Source organism: Ambystoma mexicanum, chromosome 12 (assembly GCF_040938575.1).
Source record: "Ambystoma mexicanum isolate Mex_15411 chromosome 12, UKY_AmexF1_1, whole genome shotgun sequence".
Taxonomy (NCBI): domain Eukaryota; kingdom Metazoa; phylum Chordata; class Amphibia; order Caudata; family Ambystomatidae; genus Ambystoma; species Ambystoma mexicanum.
The window spans coordinates 1,008,046,238-1,008,067,124 of NC_090936.1; the positions used below are offsets into that span (position 1 = coordinate 1,008,046,238).

A 20,887-nucleotide genomic window follows, 5' to 3' on the forward strand; every position below is an offset into this window, starting at 1 on the left:
TCACTGTACCTCTATGTTGACCTACAAATGTTGCTATCTATGGTCATAGCTAATGCCTGACTTGAATAGCGCAAAGGGCCCAGTTTCCAAAAACAGACATGACCTGTTTGTGGCTGGGGCACGGGATGCAAGCCAGAAGCCAAACCTAGGAGAAAGCTTTGTTCCTCGGACATGCTACCTAAACTAAGAGAGGTTTGACTCTCCTTTCTTGTCAGGTGTGTTATCCTTCCCCATAGGTTTAGTGGTTGTTGTATCCTCAACAGATGGTGGTACAACAACTGCCTTAACACAGGGTATGGGATAAAAAGGGAAATACACAATTTAACCAGCAGGAAAGGTAAGTTAAACATTGCAAGGGCCTATAACAAAAAGCCACATTCATACATAGGTCCTAGGACATTATATTAAAATGAACGCATGGGTGCATATATTAATGTATATGGTCATAGATGACAGCATAGACCATAGCCAAAGGATTCCAAGAAGTATTAATCATTGAAGACACAATTACCTTCCTGGCACATATAAAGGAAAAATATACAGTTAGTCACAGTGTTGAAAATACATTCACCATAACAGAATGCAGTGTATGAATATAAAATCAAAGGTAAGTGTTAAAAACGTAAACCGTCCTCCAGAGCTCAGTGGACTCCAGAGAAAATGTTCAGTGGGAGGTATGTACACCAGAGTCTATTTCAGAAGAGTTCCAGAGTAAATGTTAGTTCCACTGGAGTGAAAGGTTATTGGGACATCTGCTTTATTAAAGGTAAGTCTGATCTACCCAACAGGTGCAGATTCTGCAATGAACAACCACAGGGAAGGCCGGGCGAGACACCCAAGGAAGTGTTTCAGGAGGTCAGAAGATGGACCGAAGACCCCAGAAGAACAGGAGGACCGCTAACAGAAATCTATGGGAATTGTGCTAAAGATTTGACTCCAAGTAATCTGTTCTCCAGACCAGAGGGACACCTGAGCGGGAGTATCTCAAATAATCGACCCCAGACCTAAAGATAGGTACTTATAGTGGTAGTTTCAGAGAAAACGGCTGCAGCAGCACAAAACAGCACCATGAGTAAATGGCTCTTTTCCACGTAGACAGTGACCACTCACCAGGCAGGAGCACTTCTGACAAGCATCCGATGGTGAGAGCCAATGAGATCCTTCTGCATATTCCTTTCCATGGAACTGGCATACTGTGAAGAAACAAAAAGACAGGGTCAGAACCACACCCCCAGCGAGGGCCAGGCTCGCTAACGCTGCTGACATGAAGTGGGTGACAAGCACACCTCTGAGGGCCCAGAGAACAGAGAAGCTGAATTCTGAATGTTCCATCATATCCCACTGGTGCCAGGCCCTGAGTTCTTCCTGAGTGGGTTACCTGACTTTTCCCCAATGATAACTCCTCTGAATCCTCACCAAGATTGTAAAGACTGATTGTGCCCTTGTGCCCCCCTCCCTGCCACTCCACAAGAGACTCCAATTATGTTAGGGTCAGGGTGCCCCAAAGCATTCTGTTTTCCCGTGTGAGTCGCTTTGCACAGCTGGTGGTTTTAGCTCCACTGTTTGGTGGCAGCCTTTGTATGATTTCAGTGGGGCACAACCTGGTGTTCTATGTAGGAAACCTTTGTTTAAATCCAGAGCTACATTCAACTGCCAGGCCTTGTTTCTATGCGACAGTAAGAGGGTGACAAATGTCACCATATATGCTGATACCTAAAGCCTGACTTGAAGAGAGCAAAGGGTCCAGTTTACAATAACATACAAGACCTGTTTGTGGCTGGTGCACGGGGTACAAACCTGATGCCAATCCAGGGAGAAAATGTGGGAGAATGGCCACACAATGTAAATGTGTCTCTCCCCCGGATTGGGTGTCGGTTAAAAATAGAAAGAGTGCACCTCTGTGATTGGGCAGAGATGCTCTCCCCATTAACTTGAGGGCCTGCATCCTTACCTTGTCGAACCGGAAAAGGAGTCATGCCGCATATATGAGGAATTATATATACTGATCGTCACACTCTGACACACCCAGAACTGCTCTTATGCTATTATAGGATAGGTTATTTATAACACGCTTAACACCCAGCAGTTTCTAAGCGCAGACCCAGGGATCGAACCTCCGTTGCTCTGCGTCGTCTTGCTTCCAAGGCGTACACGTTGCCCCTGAGCTATCCTCCCGAGACTGGAGACAATCTGTCTAGTATCGCTAGGCAACAGTCTTTACTGGCTAAAGTGAATTGAGATCATGTGGCCCCCTTCTGCTGAGCTGGTGGGCCCAGTGACTTGCAAGTCATCAGGGATCCCATGCACCCAGAAAAGCTGTACTGCTAAGTCCCTACCTGGGCCCAGCATGAAGAAACATCAGACACCAAGCACTGCTCATCAGCAACGTGAGATGCCTGTGGCTGCCACCCAAAATGCAGAACAAGCTGCCTACAACCTAGAAGAAACCAAAAGGAACACTGGGGCCCTAAAATGTCCATACCCTCCCCGAACTGCCCCTACTGGCCACTGTCTTCAACTCTACGTAACTCGCCTGAAAATCCAACAAACAGATGGCTCCACCGTACCCTAAATCCAGCGGTTCTTTATTTATGGCACAACCGCAGCCTAACCACTGACTCCGTGGCAATCATTCTTGCTTAAATCTCTTTTTTCAGCTGCACCAGAACTGTTGCTGCACCACTGGAGACAGAATCTGACATCATTGACCGTTCACCATGCAAAGACCTGAGCGTTGACAGGCTGTGGTGGGAACACGCCAAATATATCCAAATGCAAGATTCACATCTCCCAGATTGCCTTCCAAAAGTCACCCAGAATGATCCAGAAGCAAATGTCTATCAATGCCATTGGCCTGAATGATCTGACATTGAGTCCTATTCCTACCCCACTGGGAAACAAGCAGCTGTCTTGGGAGGATAGTTCAGAGGCAACAAGCTCGCGTTGGAAGCAAGATGACAGGGAGCAACACAGGTTCAATCCCCGGGTCCGTGCTTAGAAACCTCTTTAAGCACGTTATAAATAACCTATCATATCATCAATAATCAGTATCCCACTCAGCCAAACAGAAGCCTTTCAGTCTCTTCCACTATGTCCTATGAGAGTATCATCGTAGAGTCAATATAAATCCGAAAGCGCCCCCCCCTCCGAGCTACAGACTGTCTTACTTGGCATCCTAAGATCTCCGTTTACGTTGAGTAACTGTGTTTGTAGTTTGCCCTAACACATATGGTCAATGTTAAGATGTTTTTTGCACAGGCATCTCATGAGGGCAGTACAACCACTAAGGTGGGCAGAGCACCTGGCCAAAAAGAAAGCCAGGCATCTTTTAAAATGGTTAGAGAGGGAGAGTAGCTAGGCTTTAATCCAGGCAGGGAATGTAGGCTGACACAAAGGTACAATTAGTCCACACACTTATCCATACAAAATACATCACACTGGTCCACTGAAAACGATACACATCTATCATGTTACACATAACTACCTCTGTTAGGTGCATAAGTACTTTAGTAAAGCATGATACACCAGTAAAAATATGTCATGTATTATAAAAACAGTAAATGTCAATTAACACACTCCACACCCTTATACCAAAATGTGGATTCACTATTTAAGTACAGGCACACAGCATTTAGGGAAAAGAGTGCTGGGGGGAAAATGTCTTGGTAGGAAGACAGAATATAAAGGTAAGGGGCAGGAAGTGAAGGGAAACAGACATTAAACCATATTTAAAATGGTAATTAAAATTCTCTAGCCACCTCACCGACACACCCAACTGGAGGAGCACCGACTGGAAGTGAAATGTACGTGGTCGCTTAGGGAAGTCGGGCGCTGGGCAGAGATGCCAAAAGCGACCCCAAGGCAGGGTGATAACTAAGCAAACCCAAAGCGGGGTGAGAACAAAGTGGCCCCAAGGTGGGGTGAGAACCACGTGACCCCAAGGCAGGGGGAAAACAGAGTGACCCCCAAGGCGGGGTGAGAACCAAATGACCCCAAGGTGGGATGAGAAACAGGCGACCCCCAAGGCAGGGTGATAACCAGTCGAACCGAAGACGGGATGAGAATCAATTGACCTCAAGGCAGGGTGAGAAACAAGCTACCGAAAGATGGGGTGAGAACCAAGTGACCCCAAGTCAGGGGGAAAACAAAGTGACCCCAAGGCAGGGTGAGAACGAGGTGACCAAGTGACCCCGAGGAAGGGGGAAAACAGAGTGACCAAGGCAGGGTGAGAACCAAGTGACCCCGAGGCAGGGGGAAAACAGAGGCAGGGGGAAAGCAGAGTGACCCCAAGGCGAGGTGAGAACCAAGTAACCCCAAGACAGGGGGAAAATCAAGTGACCCCAAGGAGGAGCGGCAACCAATTGACCCAAAGGAAGGGTGAGAACAGATCGACCCCAAGGTGTGGGTAAGAACAACAAAGCCAAGGGGAGGGAGGGGGAAAAGAGTTACAACAACCAACGTGGGGACTGAGGCCTGAGACCCCAGGAAGGGGAATCCAACAGGAGGGAACAAAGGGAAAACGTATCACAAGAATCTCTTACATAGACGTCCAGGGGACTGTGTGGCAAATACTCAAGACCCATAGCCTCCACAAGGGTGACAAGCACATATAACTGTTACAAAGTGCCCGACAAACCAGTCCACACAGTAAGAGGAAAATAAACAAGAAGGGGGAGGTGAAAGAGACATATCGGTAGACATTTACCTGAACTTTGCAACGAGGCAGGAGCCCCTTTTGAGAGAGAAACATAAGGCTGGGTTCAGAAACCAATCAACATTCCTGCACGTGGCAATAGGCCCTTATCTTTATGCTTGTTTGTCTTTGAGTTGATAGTGGTAGGATCAAGAATCAGTCTACAGTAGGTTTCTGGACTAGGGACAGAGATTATGTCATAGGACTTCCATTTAGATTGCTTTGCTTTCTTCAGTATAGGGCCACAGTAGCCGTAAAGTGATCTTAGGAGAGATTTAAGTTGAGTGGAAAGTTACATAGAACTAAACAGGACAAAGGCACTCATTAAGAGTACGACGGTGTGCAAGAAAACACTGGTACCACTGCAGTACTGCCACATTACCTCACTAGCGTACTACAAATGTGGTGGTAAGGTGGAGGATTTTCGTTCAGTAAAATGCTGAAGGTAAAACAGCAAAATGGGAGGAATTGCTGCCAGCAGAATTGCCATAGCCGGTAGCTCTGCCAAAATCCCTGTGGAGTCCTATTAACTCCAAAAGTGGGGATTTATACCACCTCCCACCACATGTAATCTTGCGATAAATCCGCAGGACCAATGGTGGTAAAAATAATTCCATTTGGTGGTATTTGAACAGATTTACCACAGAAATACAGCAACACTTGTAATGAAGCCCAAAGTCGGTAAGCATTTTGCCTGTATGGGGAAAATGCAGTTAAGTACCAGTTCTACCACACAGCTGTAGATTTGGCAGTGAATGATCCCAGGGAGAACCAGACAAGACACTTATGAAGAAAACCAGAGGCTGGATCAAGGAGCAGAATCCATACAAGACGAAGCAGCACAGCAGTAGTACCCTCAATGAGAACCAATGAGAAATGCAGTTGAGACTTGCTTCCGAAAAGTCTCAACAACGGACCATAGGGACCCCTGAGAAGTGAGTATCGAGAATCACCCATCAGCCCAGGACCCAGTGGTAAGTACTCATGGTGTTTTCTTCCAGAAAGACAATTCTAGCATGGCGAAACAACCCTATTAATATAGGATTTTTTTCCTAGGTGCGGTTTACTGGATTCGGTTCCCAGAAAGCTGAACCCTGAGCTAAGGTGACCCAAACAATGGGGGAAAAAGAATAAACCATCTTCCCATGATGGACCTCCTAGAGCTAGAAGCAAAAGCAATGGCAAGGAAGACTCTTGGGTGGCTGTGTACCCAGAAGGTTTGCAAACAAAAGAAGGGTGTCTGGATACGAGAGAAATTCCTGCAAAGTAGAGGATGGTGGGGAGGATCCAGGATGGTCCAAAAGAATAGACAAGGCAGGGCGTTGGAGTCCTAGCTCCCTTCCAAGCAGCAGCAGCTTCCTGCCCCAAGGAGGGAGAACCTCAGGGGTAAAGTTGATGTTAGATGGTATCAGAACAGCCTACAGCCTGCATAGAAGGCCTGACCCAACAGATAAGTGCAGTCATTAGGAGGAACCAGGAGGTCCAGACCAGATGACTAGCAGCGGAAACCCAAAGTCCAGGACACAGCATCCGGCCAGTATGGTCAAATGTGGTCCTTAAATTGCAATGGAAAACAGTGGGAACATCTGCAGCAGGTCAGTAAAGCTGCACTTTCGGAAATTCCAGTGTAAGAGAGTGCTTAAGAATGCAAAGTCCCCTTAAGTACTGCTAGTTGCAGGGGCTGACAAAGCCAACCCACAATTCACATGAGGGGATTAGGGACAAAGGGCCAGAATGCCAGACCATATGATTAGCCCCTGAATTTGTCACTCAAACCAGGCCACCACCACCCCCTATCCCCACCCACACACAATGTGATATGACCAACCCAGAGATGTGGACTAATCTAAACCAGTAAAAACAAAATGGAGCCTGCCATATGGGCTCACAAAGAGCCTACGTGAGCAGAATGACCATGTTAGGCCTACCTCATTGTTGCCCTTATCAAAGGAAGTGCCTAAATCAAAATGGCTGTGAGCAGGACTCCACAAATACAATGCTAACAAAAAGATGCATCGGGCCACCAATGCAAAAAAACAGCTTGCACGCTTAGTGACTCCAAAACCAAATAACAACTACCACCAGCCTACTCCATAAAACCAATGTATGGAGTAATAATCGCTTAGGGCATAAATGGGGTGCTAAAGATGCATCCCTGGGGCTGAGAGCCTTATGGGATGCAATAGCAGCGGAATGACAGTATTAGCCCTCCAATCACCAAAAATAGGTCTGCGGTCCAAAAATGACAACTAAAGAAAAAGCCATATTTAAGGGACCCTAGAAAGTGGTCAAGAATTAATTCCCAAAAATACAAATTCTCTCTTAAAAGGCAAGGCTTATGAATACTCAAAGACTTTCTGGACCCTAATTACTTACCTGTAAACTGCATCTCCACCTTACTTTCTTTAATAAGATAAAGTATATTTTCCTAGTGCCTCTCTGTGGACAGTCCCTTATTCAAAGGAATACGTGTTACCCTGCATTTGGGTTTACCCCGGCTCCCCACCGAATGTTATGCTATGGAGAATTTGCAAAGTGCATAATTGCCATTGGTATGACCTTGAAGCACTAAGGCAGTCTGGATTGACATTACATTAGGAAATCCAGTAAAACACTGCATAATGAAGAACATTATATAAGCAGAAGTTCCTAGGCAGAATAATGTGATATGTGCCTGGTTGGGATGGTCTGTGATTTGCTTGAATTAGATCACGTCGTTTGCATGATAGAGAAGTCACAATGAGCATGACTCATGCTGGCCATTTTGTAGTGATGCTGAGTGCAGTAGGATGCCTATGTGGTGAGATTAATGTGACATCGAGCTATCCCATTGCTGCTGTGTCATGCAACATAGAATTGTAATTCAGATAATTCGGAAGATTTCCAAAAACCTCTGTGCCTGTTGGGTATTTTGGGCGCTAGCCTGGGGAGCACGCACATGTATTTCTGAGTAATAGTGGGCTATGAATGCTCGACCACAACTACCACTAGGTGAGGCAAGCCACGCTTTGAAAGTACGTAAAAGAAATTGCAGTTCAAACAGATAAAATATTGCATTTCTAATTTTGGGGTGTGAGTGGTTACCACTAACCCCTACCCTGAAACTCCATCCCTTGGAGCGCAGGTCAGCAGAAAAAAATGGAAGCAAGTTGCGTGGTCTTCAACATTAACTAATTTGGTGATAAAGGTTCCATGTCATTGATTAACAGAATTGTTAGCCAAAACTATTGCATTGAAGTACACCTAGACAGAAGATGTGAGGGAGGACACACAGGTTGTGGGTGTTTTATGGTTATTTACCCACCCATTTCCTGCTCCTGTCCCCCCAAAACACACCGCCTGGGATCTCCTTGAGTTAGCCCTAACAGGCACTGTTATTTCTAAGCAGACTGCTGAGAACTAATGGATTAATTAGAGCTATAAATGTGCCACTGGTGTAATAAAATGTCTTAACTAAGTGTGTCTTCTGCCATTATACCTGTTCCCTGTACTCAAGTCCTGTTAACAACAAGCAATGATAAAGCCAATCGTGTTGGCTTGTGCATAACAATTAAACATGCATTTGCCAGCACTGCCATCAATGTGTGGCAAATGTCTATCCCAGTCCTACACAAAAGCTATAACTGTTGACTTTGCTAATACTTGTTTTAGATCCATTTTGATTACCTGTGCACTGTCTAGGTAATGGCAGGAAATGTTTCTTTTCAACTGCACTTTATAGTCCCCCCAACCCCCATTCACATATACTTCCCGCAATATTATAGTTATTTGATCCATATGAACATTTTAAATGAGTTTGTGACACTTTTCCACATTTAAACACAGATCTAATGCATTGGTTTTGTGTTTATAGTTGAATCCAATTGGTCAGAATACCAATTCCTTTAGTTGTCGATCATCTTCGTTTGAGCCGGGCCTCCGTAAATTCTGGAAACTCCTCCAGACAGTCTTCTTCTCTACCATTTTCTCTCTCCCTCTCCTCTGCTAACCTTATTTCTCTTTGCTTCTTTCCCTCCTTCTTTCTCTTCCCCAAACTGCTCATTTCGCTGACTGGCTGCCTGGTGCACCTCCAGAGCTTCACAGGTCCCAGGCTCCCCCGCCAGTCCTGCACTTGCCTCCGGCCCTCTGCACTCTGCTTAGCACTATGCTCCATGAGAGGGACAAACACTGCATTTAACCCTGGCCCCTGCTGGACCGGGCACACTTGTCCCCCTCCCTCGCACTTTCTGTTCTGCACACTTGCACGGCCAGAATGTACAAGGCCTAGCATGTCTGTCTGTCCAGTCCTCCCTCTGTCTCCCCTCCCTTGCTTGGTTGTGCTTGAAATACTCATGCATAGGTGCATAGTGATGACCAACCACCTAGCAATTTCTAATGTCGCCAGGCCAGTATTGTAGTTTATTGATCGGTTTGTCCCCCCCTTCTCCCCTCACCTTTCTGTCATGCACTTCACTAGCAGATATGCCTCTGGCCTAGTATCCTAGCTATTGCTGTTAGATCATTCGGAATCTTCAAGGCCTAAGAATGACGTCTGTATTCCCTTGATCCCTTCCCGACCTTGAAGCGCTTTGAAGCACTTCACTTGTGTATAAGCACTTTACAAATAAACAATTACAATTTATTATATGGATAAAAATAGAATAAAAGACAAGGTCTAATTATTTCCATAGCGCTGCCATGCAGCACTGAGAAAACCCATTCTGCTCTCATACAATTTGCATTTACTTTGTAAATACTTTTAGAGCTATGGACACAAGCCTTTCCAATTCACTAGATTTAATGATTTCATGAAATACCTAAGCAATAGAAAAAGATGTCTCATTGTTAATATGGATTTCCAAAATCAACCCTGCGGGTGGATTTTTGGAGGCCAACCTATTATGGTAAACAGGGAAGACACTAAAACCTAGCCAAACCAATTAAGGCAGCTAGCAGAGCAGCACGGCTTAGAGTCTGGGGGGCTGTGAGAGTGGTCTATGGCTACAATGAGTTCACACAAAACACCAACAATAATTCCATTTAGACATGTAAGTACAAAAATATACAATGGTCTATAAAGCCTTTAAAATACACACTAAGCAAATGAAACCTCTAAGCAGATGTCACTCACTTTCTATAAAACAGATATGTTGCATTTGATTCAATAACCAGTGTAAAACAGGTAAGTATCCAGGTGCATAACGTGCAGTAGAAACATTTTAGAATAACCATAAATGAGTTCCTTAACACTCAGATGGTTTGGCGCCTTGTGCCCTAAAGTCATCAGTTCCTTTACTTTTGACTTTTGTGTAATTGTACGATGCCAGTGGTTATGAGTCAAAGTTCAAAAAGGTTATTAAAGTTCAGGTAAGTAACTCACTCAATCCCAATACACTAGGACATTCCTAGGAAGGAATTCTTGACCCAGTCACCACCAACCAAAGTCAGGAAAGAGTGAGATAGGGGCAGGGCTTTATGCCGATTTCACTCTACGTAGAGCAGGGGGAGCGGGGAAATGGTTATATTAACTTACCACCCTGACTCCGAGCAGAACGCTGCAGAGGTGCCAGGTTCCATCGGGGACACATTCATCTGTGCTTGGTCCCATCGTGTGAGGCCCAGGGCGATCAAGGGTGCAGAGGTCAATTCCTGCATTGGGATTTAGTTTTGGTCGGTCGCTTGAATCTCGGTTCCAGCTAAACACCCTTGTGAAGAAACTATTAAGACTTATGCAGAGCAGGAGACCCCAGGACACTTTGAGGGAGTAAAGAAGATTGCAGTGGGAGTCACCACTGTCAGGCAGTGACAGGCAAGCTTCAATGGACGAACGAAAGAGTAGGCCCTGCACGTCTTCTGTTGATGCAAAAAGGCTGAACATGCAGGATCAGACATCATGTAGTACAAGCTGAAGATTCTCCAAGCTCCAAGGATGCACTTAGATTGGAGATGGCTGCAGCAAGATAATCCAGGAGAGAGCTGGCCAGTCTACTGGATGGTCAGGGATGCTTCCAAAGGCTCAGTAGGCACAGCTCCTCAAGCAGGAGTTGAGGCTGATTGTTCACATCAGTCCAAGGGTCGAAGCATCAATGAGGGTATTCTTGAGATCAGGACAGAGGAGCAGGGCTTCACCAGGACCCCAAGGATTTCACTGAAGTTGGTGTTGCTCAGCTGCAGGAGTCGGCTTCGATTCATCATTGGCTGTACTTCTTCATAGGGGTCTTGGCTCCAATGATGATCTGTTGAATGGCTGTAGGAGTCCTCCTTTTACCCATGATTTGGACTGGAATCTCTCCCAAGTCTACCAATGGTAAGAGTCCGCACCATTAAAACTGGCAGTGGCTATCCAATCATGGATTGCCACGAGCCACAACTGCCCAGCAACATTCATGCAGCAGGATGTGTACTGACACCAGACAGTACGAGCCCCCACATGTGAGTCCGCACACAAACGGTCTCTTTGCCCCAGAAAGCAGCAGCTTTCCCCATGAAAAGGTTTCCCATATATGGCAATTCTCGAGCCAAGAGGGCAGGAAGAAGGCCAAAGAACAATAAGACCAAAGGACATGCAAAAACATGTGGCACAGCCATTTTACGGCGCTAGCCACTCTTAGTAGCCCATTGTGGTAAATGTGACAATGCACAAGAGAAAAGTATAAAACACGGTCGAAATAAGATATGCTGCCACCAGCCCATCCCGGGCACATTGTACATGTAACCAAAAAGCCATTACAGAAAAAGTACAAACAAACCATAAAGAGCAGCCCTTTCCCTGTAGGAATGAGCAACAAGACAAGTGAGGTGAAGCAGAGCAAAAGCCTTTACTTCCCTCCAAACACTCAGGACAGGGTTCAGAACAAAGCAAAAGGAAAGAGTGTACCATAGAAGTCTATGGGAGGAAAGCAGCAAGAAGGACATCTTTATTATAACTCATGGAACTCTAAACAATCTCTTTCTAATGACTCACCTCCAATCAAGACACACTCTGAAACTGTGGCGATATATATTCCCGAAGTGAACGATCACTTGTACATTTTAAAGATTTTAAGCAAAATGTCAGAAAAAACATAATCTAAAGACACCAGAATTGGATTTTTGAAAAGGTGCACAGCGCATCACAGAGGAGGTTTTTCCCAATGTGTGCTTTACTCACAATTTTATAAGGCTATATGAGAAAACATAAAAGTCATTCTTACCTTGGCACTCGGGACAGCACTGGCCAGCTCTCCTCACCGGACTGGCACAGGTAGTCTGTGGGCACACCACAGTGGTGCAAAGCACATTGCCGCTCAGGCAGCTGCAGCGCTGGCAGGCGTCGGATGGCGCGGTGAAGGTCTGGCGGTTGGCATATTCCTGGCCCTGGAAGAAGCAGCGGTCACAGGTGGGGCAGCAGGAGGATGAGGGCACGGGGTGGGTGCACTGCTGGGGGCAGGGGTTCCGCAGACATGTCACCAGTTCATTCTGGGAAGAACATGAGGGGAGAGAATTAGGTTTGTGTGGTTCATGTAGGACTCATGCAGACTGCTAGGTAGCCCGCATCACCTGAATCCAGACCTGGTGGGAAACACTGGCTCTATTCATGATGGCTCAATGGTTGGGGCCACTACTATTCACAAAGAACAAACATTAAGTTACATCACATTACTGAAAAGGCATTAAGAAGAAGAGTGGAAGGACTGAACTGCTTATGTCTCTGTAGTTCCTATCACCACACCTGAAATCTTCTCCCAGAGCGTTGCTACATAACAGTTTCTATCCAGGACTCCCTCCTTGGAACATTGTCAATCCCTGGGTCCTATCTCTCTGAACACTTCTCAATACTCCTATCTTCACTCCGTAATACATTATGCGCCCAGATACCTACGGGTTTGGTGAGCTGTATAAATAAATAAATAAAATACATTCTGCCTGTCATGCCAGCCCTTCCCTAAATGTGCAAAATCTTGACATCGCCTTTGTAATTCCTTGTTCGCCTTTCTTGCCGCCTCTCTATGCACCCACCACTTCTGCGTATTCCATACTATTCAATTGCTTTCCTTCATTCCCTATGTCTCAGTCTGTCTCTTTATCCTGTTCAGCCCCCCCCATATCACTTTTTCCTCCACTTCCCTCCGCCCCTTCATCTCGCCCTATCTCGTCCTTCTACTCGCCCTTTACTTGCCTCATTCCTGTTCCCTCATTATCACAGCACCACATTCACGCTGACTTTTCTTTTCCCTCCTCATTCTTTTTTTAATTAATTTAAAAGACGAGTACAGTTTATGGCGGATCAAAAGGAGAAAGGGAGGAAACGACAGAAGAATAGATGATGCCCAACAATTAAGAGCAAACACACTTCTTTAAAATTAAGGACATTTGACATTTGCCACCTGGTCCAAATCAGGTCTCCCAGTTAATATTTAGAACAAGCAGATGTGTTTAGTCTCTTTCTAAGACTAATCACAGGGTAAGTGCATTTCCCAGTGCACAAAAGATGATGATGAGCGGGAGGATGAAGATAACACAAAGCTCACATCACCGCCTGTTGGTGTTGACCCACTCTTAAAACTGGTCACGTAGCTCGATGTGTTGAGTGACCACTGCAGGGATCTTTTTATAACCTGTGATTCTCACTTTCAAATCTTGGCAGAGCTGAGAAAGCCTTGTGTCCATGCACTCAAAACATTGGAACTATTGAGTTGCATTAAGAAGACTGTATTTAGGTTCTAAGAGGCAATGTGCTGAGCGGTGTGAACCACATAAATATGCCCTATGTTATATCATTATTCCTGTGCATAGGAAATACCATAAATACATTTTATGACATTTTTGAAGAGGACATTAAATTAGCACTGTACATAGATCTATTGATAGAAAATCCTGAGAATTGACCAAAAATGCTGAATAAAAAATGGCGAATGCACAAAATGTGCATTCGGCATGAAAACATACTGAATCCCATTATATTGAGCGGCAGTTGCGGGGGTGTCCCCCGCTCCCCATGTTCGACATAATAGGATTCGGGGTCTGCGGGTATGTCCTCCGCTTCCTAAGGAAGGAGAGCGGCGAAGAACAATTACGTTTAAAAAAAAAAGAAAAAGGACCCTGAGACGGCAGTCCCGACCCATTTTAGGAGTAGGAGACAAACGTCGCTGGGGGAAGGGTGACAGGAGGATCGGACAGGAGAGAAGGTAAGTGGCAACAAGTGAAGATAAGTAGGGAGCAGGGGTCTCGGGTAGGGGGTAAGCGGGATTCGATATTTTGGTAATGCAAATCTTTCCACTTGGCAACATTCTGCCACGTTCTTTTCCGCTTCGATTAGTTCACATACATCGAAATCTCCTACCAAAAGGGCTTGAGGGAAGGGCTATCTACTGTGCTGTGGTATAATGATGGAGCAGACCCGGGTATAATGATGGAGCAGGCCCGGGGTGGGGGTCCAAATGCGACCTTGATCTACTGATTGTAACAATCTAGCCAGCAAGTATTGTGGTATTTTCTCTCCTAAGTAGACTAGAGTGGAAATAGTGGACCAGGTATAGATTGGAGCTGGAGTCTCAAATGATCATATCTTATCTTGTACATGAGGCCACTGTAGCAGCCGGCCCCTTCAGGGATCTGCTCTCTTCCTCCAGCCCTTCTGCACACCGGCAAATTTGTTGCAATATGCAGCTCTTGAGTAGCGTAAAGGTCTGAGTAGTGTGTGAGTTACAGCAGTGGAGGTTGGGGTCACTGGCTCCATAAGCAGGAGAAATAAATCAGCGAAATGTAATTCTGAAGGTGAAATTCAGATTTCTTCACTTTGTAAAATAGTGAACATTATGATCTCGCTTTGCAGTGAGGCTTCTGGCGAAGTTGCTGAAAACAAATCACTTGTAAACCCAATCTGCAGGATTCCTCATCAGTAAAATGTGTGGAAACCTCTGGTGCCAAAAGGATCTGTTTTATCCTGGAAAGTAAATGGAAATCTCAAATAAATAGTTTTAAGCCGTTCACTTGATTTTTACGTTTAAAACAATAGAAAAACAGCAGATATATGTGTTACTGATTTTCTTAACAAACTAAGTGAAAACCTCTGACTCAGTTTATTAAATAATTCTGCAGTAACAGTCTATTTTTTTTTTACATTTTTGCAGCAAGCTTTGTGGATTGGAAACAGCGAAACCATTTTTACAGGATTCATTCAGGGCAAATGTCCTGATTTTATTTTAAATTTTGCAAAATGCGGCTCATTTCATAAAATTAGAAAATGAAATGCACAATTTGAGGAAAATTGGTGAAATTTGGAAATTGTGTGCATCTCTAATTGAAACCCTACCCCTACCGTTTTGTAAGGGCCAAACTCGTTGCAGGCTCAATGACTGTAAAAATCAGAAACGCTGCATTCTGGGATAGTTGCAGCGGCTGAACTACTCTGCATTCCTATATTGAATTATGAACATCTTGCCAAAAACATGTTAGAAAAGATTGAATTTTTGCTGCTTTCCCTCTGTGCACCTCCCCAACCCCCCCAATACACACACCTTTTGCTATGCTTTTTAACCTGACTTTTGGCGGTAAGTAAGCCTTTTTTGCTTTACTTACCTTGCTAGGTGTAAGGAAAGATTTCACTTTTTGCAACCTTCTCTCCATAAAGGACCAGCTTTCTTGTTGCTCTGATTTTGAACCAGGTCTGACTCATTGAGGGCCCCTGACGCCACTCACACTTTCTTGAGAATAAGCCTCGACTATTCTCCAATGCTAACTCAAAGCCCATGGAGGAAAGCCAGAGTGACGGGAAGAAAGAGGGAGCTGGAGTCCCGATGGGAAGGATCTCTGTTTTACAGGCGCTGAGGCAGAGATCGTTGGAGGTGGACCAGGACTGGATGGCCGATAGGCAGTCAGGGATGATGGAGGGTGCAAGAGGGTGAGCAGGAAGTTTGAAGACGAGCTGTGTGTCATCTGCATAACACTAAGTTGGGGGAAAAAGAGGAGATGAGGCATGCCAGCAGGGCAAGGTAGATGTAAAAGAGTCAAGGGGAGAGGATAGACCCCTGGGGGACACCACAGGTGGAGAAGGAAGTAGGAGACGAGAAGGTGCCAAGAATGACTTGGGATGATTGGTCAGTTAGGAAGGATGTCAGCCAGTCCATACGCCCGTTCTGATATACCACAGCTATTGTGGAGCCTTTGTATGAGGATGGAATGGTTGACCGTGTCAAAGGCAGAGGAGAGATTGAGTCTTCGTGGATTCCCACATATTGCTAGGGCCCTCCCAGCCAAATTCTCCAATGAAAGCTTGAAGGTAAAGATCCTCAGAATGTCTTTGTTCCTTTCCTGTGTTGCTGAGATTGTCGCTGGCTCAGGCACTAGTATCTGTGAAATGAATTCTGAAAACCGCACATATGGAAAGCAGTGGTTTACTTACCGGGTTGTTTTGTGCTGCTGGAGCTGTTCTCGCCAAAAGTATTAACATGAGTACCTGCCTTAGGGTACTGGGGTGGGCTAAATATCTGTGATACTCACCCTCAGGGGTCCCTCTGGTCCAGGGTAGAGATTCTTTGTAGGCAAGCCTTTACTGCCTTTCCCAAAGACTTCTATTAGGGATCCTCCTGATCTTATGCACTATGCTTTTGATCCATCCTTCAACTCCTGGAACACTTCTTTGGGTCTCATCTGGCTTTCTGTGGCATTGTTCACAGTGGAATTCACACATGTGGGGTTAAACAGACTTAAGTGGATGCCCCAATGACTTTGCACCTCTCTAAGAACTCTGAATTTGACCATGGGCTACTCACCTGCCAATGGGCATTTTCCCTGGCTCCCCTGGTGGTTCTGTGAGCCCTAGTATTACAATGCTGTACTTACAGTTGATTTTTAATTGATTTATACGCTCCTGTTCTGCATTTCTTTAATGGGACTGTATTTTTAACATTGTGACTAACATTGGTAACATTGTAATTAATTTTCCCTGAAAGGTATGAGCAAGATAAATGTTTCTAAAATGTTCTTATAATTATTTTTCATATGTGCATTTGCATGAATTTTAATATTAAACCCTTTGGGGTCCAAATTAATGTGGACTAGTGTTATAGGCGTCAGGGAATTTTAACAAATGTTTCCTGAGTGGTAAAATAGTTGTTTTCCCTTTTTCTCCCGTACCCTAAGCATATGTGTCAGGTGCTAACCATCAGGTCTAGTGTCCACATATACCATGGTGGGTTGCTGATTTTAGAAAAATTTCCAAAATTGCGCAGGCCCCTATGGAGCTTACCTGCTTGTTCTTTTTTTTTGGTTCCCTTGGTCTCCCCACCCTCTGTTATATTATGTGTGGTGCCTGCCTCTTGTACTGGGCCCACATATAGATGGAGGGGTTAAGAGAGTTCTTTTATAGACATTACTGATCTTATATTATGCATGGTATCTTTTTAATACTGGGTATTATTACTTAAGTACTTATTTTACCTGATACAGCTGTATGTGTGATTTAGATAAAGTATATATTTTTTAGTATATCGTTTTGGGTGTTTTCTAGAGATAGGTGTGTGGACTAATTGTACCTTTGTGTGGAACTGCTATGCTAACCTGAGAGTTAAGCCTTGTCGCTCTGACCACGTTACCTACACTTTAAGAGAGTTTCGGCTTCCATTTTGTGTCAGGTGTGTTTGCCCCCATTAAGGTCAGTGGTTGTAGTGTCATTAACAGAACGTGGTACAATAACTTCCATACCAGTAAGTAAAACCATATATGCATATACACAACACAACAGATGAGTCCAGTTTGAACACCAATCACACTTTTGGTCAAAATAGTTTTACAACAATGCACTGTCACACAAGCTTAAGCGGGAGGATTTTTAGCATGCATTAACCGCTGCATGAAATTACCAGGCACAACACTTAGAAAATTATCTTAAACAGCACATGTTTATCCTAAGAACGAATGTTTAAATGTTCAACACAGGATAAAGGCAAGTACTCTGTTCTGGGAAATAAGGGGAATTTACATCAGTTACGAAAGTTCTCCCTTATAATTCTATGGGGCTTAATACAATGATACTACATTGTTACATCGGCATGCTTTTTCCACTGAGTTATTTTGGCTGAAAAAACTAATTGAAAAATATGGGGGTGTCGGGGATCAGGGGATATAAGGGGTAGGGGGTGTGGGGAATAGGGACTACATAACTAGGAAGGGGGTGTATGGGGGAACCCCCTAATAAAAAAAATGTCAATTCAGATTTTCTGCCGAAAACATTCAGGAACAAAATGCAGATCTAAGAACATAGAACCAATACAATAGTCAAGTGTGGTTAGGCGGTGGCAACTTGGACAGATGTGCTTATGGGTTTCTGGGGGAAGAAGAAGGCTGCTTCCAACCCCAGTTGTCGAGGGGGACTCAGACACGAATTCTGCACCCCGACTCCACCGCCAAATGTAACTTAAGGGATCTGTTACAGTAGGACTAAATCACAGCAGCCACCAGCAGTCACCAGCCTCCTCCACGGCACACACTCAGAGAGACTGAATGACCCTGGACCTAAATGGGATGCTTGAAAAGCTCCCCACACCCTGCTAGCCATATCGGCTGCTAAGGGCAGCACAGCAGAAGAAGGGTTGCTGGGGAACTTCAGTTGACAGCCCTTGTGAGAAACCTGAAGGTGTCTCACTCATTAGTCCCCGGGATCTGTCATCCAGGTGGCCAGGACACGGCCCTCGCTTTTGGATCCAGTTCCTGGGGGTGAACTAGTGTGGGAGGATCATCTGGATGAGGGGTCTTCACGGAGTGGTAGTGGGACACCGGAGGGTGAGACGCAGTATCCCCTTCCTTGTAACACCTTTTCTTCATCCTACCAGGTAGGATACCTTAGAACTCAACCCCCCTTTCCCAACACAAATACTTTCTCACGGACAGTTCACCATGAGCGAGAACAGACTAACACCGGAGCCCTATAGCTGACATATCCCAACACTATGGTCCGGCAAGGTCAGGCAATTATGGATCATTACACAAACATCCCCACATGGATAAAAAGGCAGAGCATGAAAAGCACACTCTGAGTGGGGCAAAACACATGAGGAAACAGCAGTTCCAAGATGGCAATTTAATACAAGGAGAAATACAGCGAGACCAGAGATGGTTGCAAGGTGGGAAGTACCCTGGACCTGTAAAGACTGTTACTTTTGCGAACCTTGGAAAGTAAGAAACCGAGGACCAGGAACTAAGACTGATGAAACCTGCACAGTTTGTCGGAGGTACCTGGGGCACTCCTGCGTCGATAACCAAGGCGGCGAGCAGCGATTTCCGCTGTGATACTGTCCTTGGCTCCTACAACAAAGCGGCGTGAGAAATGGCAACACAGCCGGTGAGTCGGAGAGACTGATACCAAACCAGCTAGTGTTTTGAACCAAGGTTGCAAGCGGCAACATTGATTAAAGAGAACAGTGTGTGAAGCATTGGGAATGAATGACGCAAATACAATTGGATGCCAAAGGAAGTAGTTGAACTTTATAATTGAACTGTGGGAGGCCAAGAAAAGATACCAAACACAGAGTGGTCTGGCGCCACGTGGGTACTCATTTGAAAGTGTCTGTTAGGTATCGACCTGATGTTGAGTGTGAGAGAAAGAAATACTGAGATCGAAGTGGTCATGCAACAGGTCAAGGTAAACCGTGTGCTCTAGGGATATTTGGGTGCTGATTCATGCAAATAACAGCACATTGGTACAGATTCCAAGGGAAGCAAAATGGGTGTTCATTGGCAGTGTTTAAAAGCAGCAATTTCAAAATGGATGCAAATGACAGTTTTCCTCAGCAACAAGCCAGTAAAAGGAGTATTGTTTTAAGAGCATTCAAGCCAGCAAAGGGATGATTATTTCAAAAATACCCAGCAGAATGTGCAGTCATTTTAAAATTCAGAAACTTGCAGATTTACAAATTGAATGCTTTTCTATCTGTATGGGACTGCATTGGAACTATATAACCAACTAACCTTACTAATAAGAGCCCAGTAACCAATTAACTGTCCCAATTAACTTTATAATGCAGTTCAGTAGGCACAGTTTGAAATTAATTTCATTTTGTGTTTTTTCATGTGGAGATGCACACTAGAAAAAACAGAAGGGCTGTATTTGTGCAGGCTAAAACGTCCATTGTCCTTGCAGGAAATAACTTGTTACATGCATGCCCTTGTAAGGTGATTGGCTAATGTGGTTGGCAGTTCTGGAGGTTGCAGAACCACGTCACGGGAGGCTGATCAAATGTTGATGGACAACCAAAGGAAATTTAAGCAGCTGAGAGAGGGGTGCAGTCAGTGCTTCCTGAGATTTGATTGCAATCGGTGCCTCCCGGGGATGTGAGCTCTGTGGCTGCACTCTTGGAGACAGGGCAGAGGGGGTGGTGCCTGGTTTTGAAGCATTCCTGAGGCAGTGCAAGGCTCAGACTCCCGCACAGATAGCAACTACAGCAAGAGATAAACCAGGCGAAAGACAGGAGCCTCACATATTATTGTAAGTGCTTTTTCCAAGTGAGGAGCGCGGGGGATGGAGGACATGGTATCAGTCAGCATAGGGTTATAGGTTTGAAACCGAAGTGTTTCATGTTGGTCTCTTTATTTTCTGCACTTGTTTAAGAAAAATAATTGCATACCACGTTTATTATCTCTTCCATGTTGCCATGTGTTGTTTTCTTTTTATCTCTCAGAGAGTCAGAGCTGGGCTTGCTGTTGGTAAGAACATGTAACTGTGATACCATGTAATGTATTGCTTTATTTTTCTGTTAGTGCAACATAATAGTGGTAATCAAACAATAACAGCATATAAAATGCGCTACCTCATTTACCACCTGGGACAATGTTAGGAAAAAGAGTAAATACATACAGATGAGCCAGGAAGAGTGTATGTATGTGGATGTGGATGGGCTTTCTTTGCATGCTGAAGAGAAAGTGGTGCCCTCTAAGGCACGTAAATTACTGATGTAAATAAATCAGTAGCATGAGCTACATTCACTAAGTGGCATTTTGTATAATTTTACTGGGTTCCCTAAAAGTGTACCAGGTCCAAAGGTTCTTTATTGTCAGCCAAAGGTGGGTCATAATCATAAAGAGGGAAGGTTTGTCTTATTATATGGCTGTACGATGGAAGGTAAAATTACCACTATGCCACAAAAGTAAGATTCCACTAAAAATTACCACCATGATAAGATAGTTCTGAGCTATTATCAAAATAGGGTAATACTGAACTACCACCAACGGTAAGGCCCA

The 20,887-nt window shown here is 44.8% G+C and overlaps 1 protein-coding gene across 1 annotated transcript in view; it reads right to left on the reverse strand.

The window, feature by feature from the left end:
* Window positions 1–20,887, reverse strand: part of KCP (kielin cysteine rich BMP regulator) — an 823,409-nt gene that overhangs the window by 111,155 nt on the left and 691,367 nt on the right. Inside the window, exons 42-43 of the mRNA XM_069629543.1 lie at window positions 11,866–12,130; window positions 1,111–1,193 (exon numbers count right to left, since the gene is read on the reverse strand). Of these exons, the coding sequence (XP_069485644.1) occupies window positions 1,111–1,193; window positions 11,866–12,130 (348 nt within the window). The remainder of the gene's footprint in view (window positions 1–1,110; window positions 1,194–11,865; window positions 12,131–20,887) is intronic.